This window comes from Gekko japonicus, unplaced genomic scaffold, assembly GCF_001447785.1.
Source record: "Gekko japonicus isolate JY-2015 unplaced genomic scaffold, Gekko_japonicus_V1.1 scaffold1416, whole genome shotgun sequence".
In the NCBI taxonomy this organism is placed as follows: domain Eukaryota; kingdom Metazoa; phylum Chordata; class Lepidosauria; order Squamata; family Gekkonidae; genus Gekko; species Gekko japonicus.
The window spans coordinates 163,195-170,758 of record NW_015175401.1 but is presented as its reverse complement, the minus strand read 5'-3'; the positions used below and the strand labels follow the sequence as shown (position 1 = coordinate 170,758).

At 50.8% G+C, this 7,564-nt stretch overlaps 1 protein-coding gene across 1 annotated transcript in view; it reads left to right on the top strand.

Moving 5' to 3' along the window:
• The first annotated feature begins 1,821 nt into the window (after positions 1-1,821).
• PPP1R3B (protein phosphatase 1 regulatory subunit 3B) overlaps positions 1,822-7,564 on the top strand; it is a 16,923-nt gene continuing 11,180 nt past the window's right edge. Inside the window, exons 1-2 of the mRNA XM_015425702.1 lie at positions 1,822-1,984; positions 3,242-3,348. Coding sequence (XP_015281188.1) covers positions 3,344-3,348 — 5 coding nt within the window. The 5' untranslated portion in view covers positions 1,822-1,984; positions 3,242-3,343. The remainder of the gene's footprint in view (positions 1,985-3,241; positions 3,349-7,564) is intronic.

Below are 7,564 nucleotides of genomic sequence, written 5' to 3'. Positions count from 1 at the left end.
CTTGCTCTTTCACGATACATATAGATAAAAGGTAAAGGTTCCCTTGCTCAAAAGCCAGTCGAGTCCGACTCTAGGGTTGCGGTGCTCATCTCCGTTTCAAATCCAAAGAGCCAGCGCTGTCCGAAGACGTTTCCATGGTCATGTGGCCGGCATGACTAAACACCAAGGTGCACGGAACGCTGTTACCTGCCCACTGAAGTGGTACTTATTTATCTACTTGCAATTTCTTGCTTTCGAACTGCTAGGTTGGCAGGAGCTGGAACTAGAGACAGGAGCTCACTCTCGTCATGCGGCAACTCGGGTCTCGAACTGCTGAACTACCGACCTTCCACAGCCTGCAGTTCAGCGTCTTAACCACTTGAGCCACCGCAGCTCCATATACATATACATATTCAGATATAAATGATGAAGGAAAGTACCCTGCACATAATTAGAGGCACTGTGGCATTTGCTGTCATTCATTCATACCAGGGATTTATTTAAAAAACGGAACAGAACAATCTGCTGTTATTCAAATACATAATAATAATAATAATAACAATTAAGTGCCATCAAGTCACAACAAAATTATAAGAAGCTGATGATAGATGGTTTTCAAGGCGAAAGATGGGCAGTTTGCCATTGCTTTCCTCTCCACTGAGAAACACTTGTCTTTCTCTCTGGCCTCCCATTTGAATACTAACCATGGCCAACCCTTATTAGCTGTGCAGAGCTTTGGATAGTCCAGGATACCAAGAGCCAGAGTGGTGTAGTGCTTACAAGTAGCAGATCTGAAAGACCCAGGTTCGAATCCCTACTCGTGCCACGAAAGCTTGCTGGGTGACCTTGAGCCAGTCACACTCTCTCAGTCCAACCTACCCCACAGGGCTGTTGTTGGGTGGATGAAATAGAGAAGAGGAGAATGACTCCCACTGGGGAGAAAGATGGGGTATAAAAAAAGTGAACAAATAAAATGTAGACTTTTAATCACATATACACGAGGTTCAGATAACCTCAAGGACAGAGTTTCACGATTCCGTTTCTCGGGGCTGCATCCTGGATGAAGCCGCTCTGCTCCGTGCATGATTCCTACCCCCCAGCACGGATCCCTGCCATCTGTTTTGCTGTGTGAACATGCTCAGGGACAACACTGCCAGTGTTACCATTATGTGATGGCTGTATGAGCAAAACGTATGACCTCCCGCGCATCAGTTTCAGCTCCAGACGAGGAACATACGTGTCTAAGAAGCTAGGCGAAATCACGGATGCCATACATGGGTCAACAGACACGTGGAACGCTTCACACGCGACTAGGACCACCTTTTCCCCACTTACGTCCAAAAAAAAAGTAACGCAGCACCGGCTGGGGGAGGGGGTAAGAAAGAAGTGTGGGGCACCGCCACTTAGGAAGCGGGCTATGTACACGTGTGAACCCCCTTCGTTCGAAAAGGGAAGGTCCCAATTCGGGTAGTGCTGGCGGAGCCTTCGCACAGAGTCCAAGGTAGGCCGCTCTGCCCCGGGAGGTCCGTCCGCCGTCCTTAGGGATTGTGGGCGTGCGCCGTCCGGCTCTGCCCGGGAGGGGAGGGGGTTGCTCCGCGCTCCTTCCTTCCCATCCCCAAACCCCGTGAAGCGCGGCTGCTGCTCAGTCCCGGGAGGCGCAGCCACTCCCCCGGAGCCAGCCTGGCGTTCACGTGCCCGACGGCTGCGTTTTCACCGGGACGCTCGGCCGCCATTGGCTGGACTGGAAGGTTCGAGGCGCGCCCATTGGCTGCGGCGCGGCTGCCTCCCCTGCAGGAGAGTTCGCGATGGAACGAGCATTCTTAAGAAGTAACGACAGCGCCATGCAGAGACGCCGGGGCTGGAGCTGAGAGCGAGCCGGGAGAGTTGAGGGGTCGGGTGGGCTGGGCAGCAGGGCGGATCGGGAACCCGCACCGTTGAGCCTGCCTGCAAGCGAGAGTCGGGATTTGGGAGGCCGTAGGAAGCAGTGGGGGCTCTAGACACCCAGGTAAGGGGCGTGGAGGTGGAGGAAGCTCCATCGGGTGCCCTCTCCTTCCTTCTGTCCCTTCCCTCCACCCTGAGCGGGGTCGTCTTTCCCTTTGCTTCCGAGGTCGGCCTTGAAGCCAGCCAGGTCCGCAGTGCATTTTCGGGCCCCAGACGAGCTTGCACCTCTCTGGAAAGTTTTGCAAACTTGCATCGGGTCGGTTTGCAGTTGCCCAGTATGCCTCGGAAAGCGTTTCAGTAGCCCTGTTTCCTCTTGCCGGGCGCAGGGACGCGTAGGAGGGCGCCTAATAGAACCGGGCTGCGATCCCGTGCGTACTTAATCTCCTGCCAGATCCCATTGCAGTCGGTAGGATGCCACTGGATCGAATCCAGCTATCGGGACAAAGGGGGAAAAACTTATGCCGGGATCCTCAGATCTTGCAAAGCGCTTGCTGCGAGACAGTTTTGGAAAGATGGGGGGAGGGGGGGCGCAGAGGTGGTTTGCTTTTTAGCCGGCTTCTGGGGCTCCTTTCCACAGGGAGTGGGCCGGGGAAGGGGTGGAGGAATGAGCTGGTTTCTTCTTTCTTGGTAGATTTGGTGCAATCTTTGAATTAAAGCGCTCTTCCCTGGTGCGATTCGGAGACGGCAGTCAATGCAGTCCTAAACAGAGTCGCGCCCTTCTGCGTCTGTTGAAAACCATGGGTTTAGAACGGGGTAAGTGACCTTAAGTCTGCTTAGGAACGCCCTGTGTGTACTCCAGATATGGCCCCAATCAAGTCGGCTGAAGCCCTAAGATTGTCTTTAAATGTCAAATCGGATCTGTTAATGTTTCATCTGATGTTTGAGGAGGCACCTGCTGAATAGGCACTTCCTAATCTTCTTCTGGCGTTTCCTTACTCGGCAGTTTTTAAACAGATCCTCTCAATTGCTTTTTCCTCTCCCAAGGACCATGAGGACTAGAACCTTTTTTCCCCTTAATGGGCAGAACTCTCACCCCGCTTCACTCGGATTGGTTGAAACCCTCCAGCCTCCCCACTTCTGTGCATGTTTGCTCAGAAGTCAATCTTGCTTGGCTCGCTGGGACTTACTGCCAAGTCCGGAGCTTGCATCTTTGGTTTGATTTCCAGATTTTGTTAGACAAGGGGGACGTGACTGTAGGAGTTTACCTAGATCTTGTTTCCTTGAAGATCAGAAGATGGTTTTCTTGGGCCTGCAGGGCAGCTTTGACATTTTGTTTTCAGTCAGACTCTTTTTTTCATCCGTCCCTGTCATGTTGTTTTAGGTGGTGACTCCTTGTAACGGCTGCAGGATGGGAAATCCTGGTGCATTTCTAGTCTGCTAGGAATACCTTGGAACGTCTCTCCAGCTAACCCCTCTTGTCCTTATGAGGTAAGTAAAATTTAACACTACTTTTTTAAAAAAGAGAGAGAATATCCCATGATCTTGCTTGCCCGAGGTCCCTCAACAAGCCATGGCAGGGTTTGGAATAAAGCCAAGCCCTGTAGGTATGCCGCAACCGTGTGTTGATTTTCGACTGCCATCCTTTCTCCTGAGAAATTCCTCCAACTCTAGCTTGGTGCGTTTCTGTGAATTCTGTTAGAGATGCATACCCACCCATCAAACATTACCGGTAATTGACATGTAGCTTACCAATCCGTAAAGTTTCCACGGCCCCAAAAGAGGCTCTTGTGAGTCCCTGAAAGCCAGCAGGATGTAGTGATTACAGTGCTGGATTAGGGATCTAAGCGACCCAGGTTCGAATCCCCACTCATCCAGGGAAGCTTGCTGGGCGACCTTGGGCCAGTCCCATGCTCTCAGCCTAACCTACCTCACAAGGTTGTTGTGAGGATGAAGGGGAGAAGGCTGTCCGCCACTTTGGGTCCCCATTGCGGAGAAAACTGAGGTGCCAATAAATTTGATAGGAAGTGGCAGGGGTCATTTCGTAGAAAAAGAGGTGCAGGAGCTCATTAGCATAACTTATTAGCATAATTTATTTGCATATGCCACACCCCCTGACATCACCGGAAGCGTGTCAGAAGGCAACACCCACCACTCAGGCTCCACTGGACTGTTTTGGATTGCTAGCTACTGGAGGGGGGGAAACGTGCAGATCTGTCCTCACAGAGGAGAGAGAGCTTGTACATGAATAAAACGTGGTCTTAAAGGTGCCACTGGACTGTTTCAGATTGCTAGCTATGGGGGGGAAACGCGCAGATATGCCCTCACAGAGGAGGGAGAGCTTGTACCTGAAGGCAGTGGGGGGGGGGGCTCTGCAATTTACCTGGCTGCCTCTTGCTCCTCGTGGCCCAACTGAGGGTGGCTGGGAGCAGGGAGTGGGGCTTATTGCATGTGCCCACCCCCTGGGCTCCTTACTGCCGGAGCTCCGCTCCTGTGCACTCCTGCAGGAAATGACCCCTGGGAAGTGGCATGCACAAGGTCTCACAAAAATTAATGACTGCACACAGGAGCACACTGTGCAGTTGTTACAGTGCACTGGCCACAGATCTGCACATGGTTTGCATACCGGCAGCTGTTCTCTTCTATCCCATTTCCATAAAGCATCTCTAAGAAGCCCCTTAGTCCCATAAGAATCTCTGCTTGCCCTTCCCTCCATATCCTGGTATTCCAGCATCCCGCTGAACACTCCAATACATACTTCAATTGAAAGATTCCATTTTATTTTTTAAAGACTGGAGATCCCTGAACAGGACCTCAGTTCTCCTGGGGAGAGTAAATGGCTGTTAAATTAGTTCAGGGGCTGCGGTCTTTTGCACATTGACCTGGGAGCCAGCCCCAGAGTGCACAGTGCAGCTTGGCTGTAAGTGAATCTGTGCAGGGACAGTCTGTGTTTAGTATGAAGTTGCCCCAGTTGGCCGTCTGACCATTTCCCAAGACCTTATTCCAAGTGTTCAGGTGTCAGTGGGTTTGTTTGTTTTTTGGAGGGGAGGATATTTTTGAAGGGTGTGGGTGTGTGTGTCTTGGATGCCCTTGTGGTATCTGATACCCCCTTTATGACCATGACCCTTTGTCTTCATGGGTTGCCAACGCTGGGTTGGAGAGTTTTCCTTTTTTTAGTAAAATCGATAAAATAAATATTGAACTTTAAAACGGGGTGAATAATTCCGCTGAGATTGCATGGGTCCTAAAACTCTTGTATTTGGATGCTAAGTGATAGAAAGCGTTACCTGTTGTTTAAGTATCTGCTGTATGCAGATGGTCTTCTGCTTTGAAGAGCAATTGTCAAGGAGTGGACAACCTGTCTCCAGGAGCACTTGAGACCGACAAGATTTTTGGGAAGAGCAAGAGTCCAATGGCATCTTAAAGACTAACAGAGACTACAGTCAGAGTTGGGCAGCAGAGCTCAGCTGCCTGGGGAGGTGGTGAACTCCCCCTCCCTGGAAGTCTTTAAGCAGCAGCTGGATAACCCCTTGTCAGGGATGCTCTAGGCAGGGCCGGCTCACTCACTAGGCGATCGCCTAGAGCGGGATGGCCCTTAGGGGCAACAAACTGCACCTGGGAGTTTCTTGATTATTTGTGTTTTTCATTCTTCCTAAAATGCATTTATTTTTTAAAATTGGTGGGCGCACGGCGGGGGGGGGGCATAAGGGATCCTCGCCTAGGGTGCAAAATAAGCTGGAGCCGGCCCTGGCTCTAGGCTGGTCCTGCACTGAGCAGGGGGTTGGACTAGATGTCCTCCATGGCCCCTGCGAACTCTGTGATTCCGTGATTCTCTAATAATTCATGGCAGGGCATGACCTCTCATGAGTCACTGCTCACTTCTTCAGACTTTTGGAGTATAAGCTTTCCAGAGTTAAAGTTCCATTTGTCAGAGATTTTATTGATTTATGTTATTTGTCGTCCACCTTTCTCACAGGGACTCCAGGCAGATTACACCTAGTGAGTCAGGACCAGTGCCCCCTCTAAGCTGTGGAGTCTTGTGAGAAAAAAATGTGCTTTGTGAGCTACGGGCATTAAAGTTGTGAGCGAGCGATTTGGCCACTGCATGAATGAGTTTGCTCTGCGCTAAGACAAAAACGCGTGAGCCAAAGGCTAAAAAACTGTGAGCTAGCTCACACTAACTCAGCTTAGAGGGAACACTGGTCAGGACAGTCAACAAAATGGGACATTCGGTAATTGACGCATTAGGATATTAGAAGTCTGGAAGCACCCGAAAGCACAGTGTAAGAATCAACATGTCACATTAAGCAGTACAAAAATGTAACAATAGGATTCTACTTAAAATAGGCTTAGTAATACTAAGCAAGGATCCTGCTTACAAGAAGAAACAATAAGACACAGTCCTTCTATCCCAGTCACAAGGTGGGGGGTGCAAAGAAGGGAATCGGGAAGCAAAGGTACGATGCACTGCAATCCACTACATTTTGCACTGTACCTTTGCCTCCTGACTCCTATCTTTGCAAGTCCCCCTCCTGCCTTCTGACTGAGATACGTAGAAGGACTCCGGGATCTCCATTCCAATTTGTAATGAAGAGAGCTTTGACTCTCCAGAGCCAGTTTGGTGTAGTGCTTAGGAGCGCGGACTCTAACCTAGAAGAATCGGGTTTGATTCCCCACTCCTCCACATGCAGCCAGCTGGGTGACCTTGGGTCAGTCACAAGTTCTCCCAGAGCTGTTCTATCAAGGGGAGTTCTCAAGAGAGCTCTTTCTCGGCCCCACAGGGTGTCTTTTGTGGGGAGAGGAAGGGAAAGGAGTTTGTAAGCCGCTCTGAGACTCCTTTGGGTAGTGAAGGGCAGGGTATAAATCCAATCTCTTCTTCTTCTTTTTCTCTCTATCCTGAAACTCATGTTAGACTCTAAGGTGCTCCTGGACTTAAGAACATAAGAGAAGCCGTGTTGGATCGGGCCAATGGCCCGTCCAGTCCAACACTCTCTTGTCACACAGTGGCCAAAGATACCAGGTGCCATCAGGAGGTCCAGCAGTGGGGCCAGAACTCCAGAAGCCCTACTGGTGGACCTGCTGATGAATCTTAACAGTTCTACTGCAGACCAACACGGCTACCCTCCTGAAACAATTCCTGGGGTAAGTCTTTGTCCGTGATCCTTGGCCCTTTCCCTGTGTGGTCCCTGCCATCTAGATTCCATATCTCTGTACGTGGAGGAACCCTTCAGTACTTGCTGGTGTTTACCTTCATGCCCTGTCTAGCATTGTTAGCGCAAGAACGCAGGGTGATCTAATCCAGAAAAGCAGTTCTTATGCTTACAATGGCCCCAGGGCTCTACTCAGACATTCTTTCTGTTTGAATCTTTTCAAGCCCTATGTCATGAATATCCTCCGGTCTTGACTTGACCCGGTTGCATAGACTCACTGCTTCGTTAGGGTGTAAAAGTAACAGAAAGCTCAGAATTCTAACACAGTATATAGTCTAGGGTTGCCAAGTTGATCTTCGCCGGGAGCGTGGGGCTCCTGGCCGGTGTCTGGTGCGCACGCGCCACGCGCACGTCACCCGGAAGTGACGGGAGGACACTGGGCATGCTGGGGGCGGGACCACGGCCATAGAGTTTTCCCTTGTATGGCCGTGGCCCCACCCCCAGCGTGCCCAGCATCCTCCCGTCACTTCCGGGTGACGCGCATGTCGGGGAGGAAT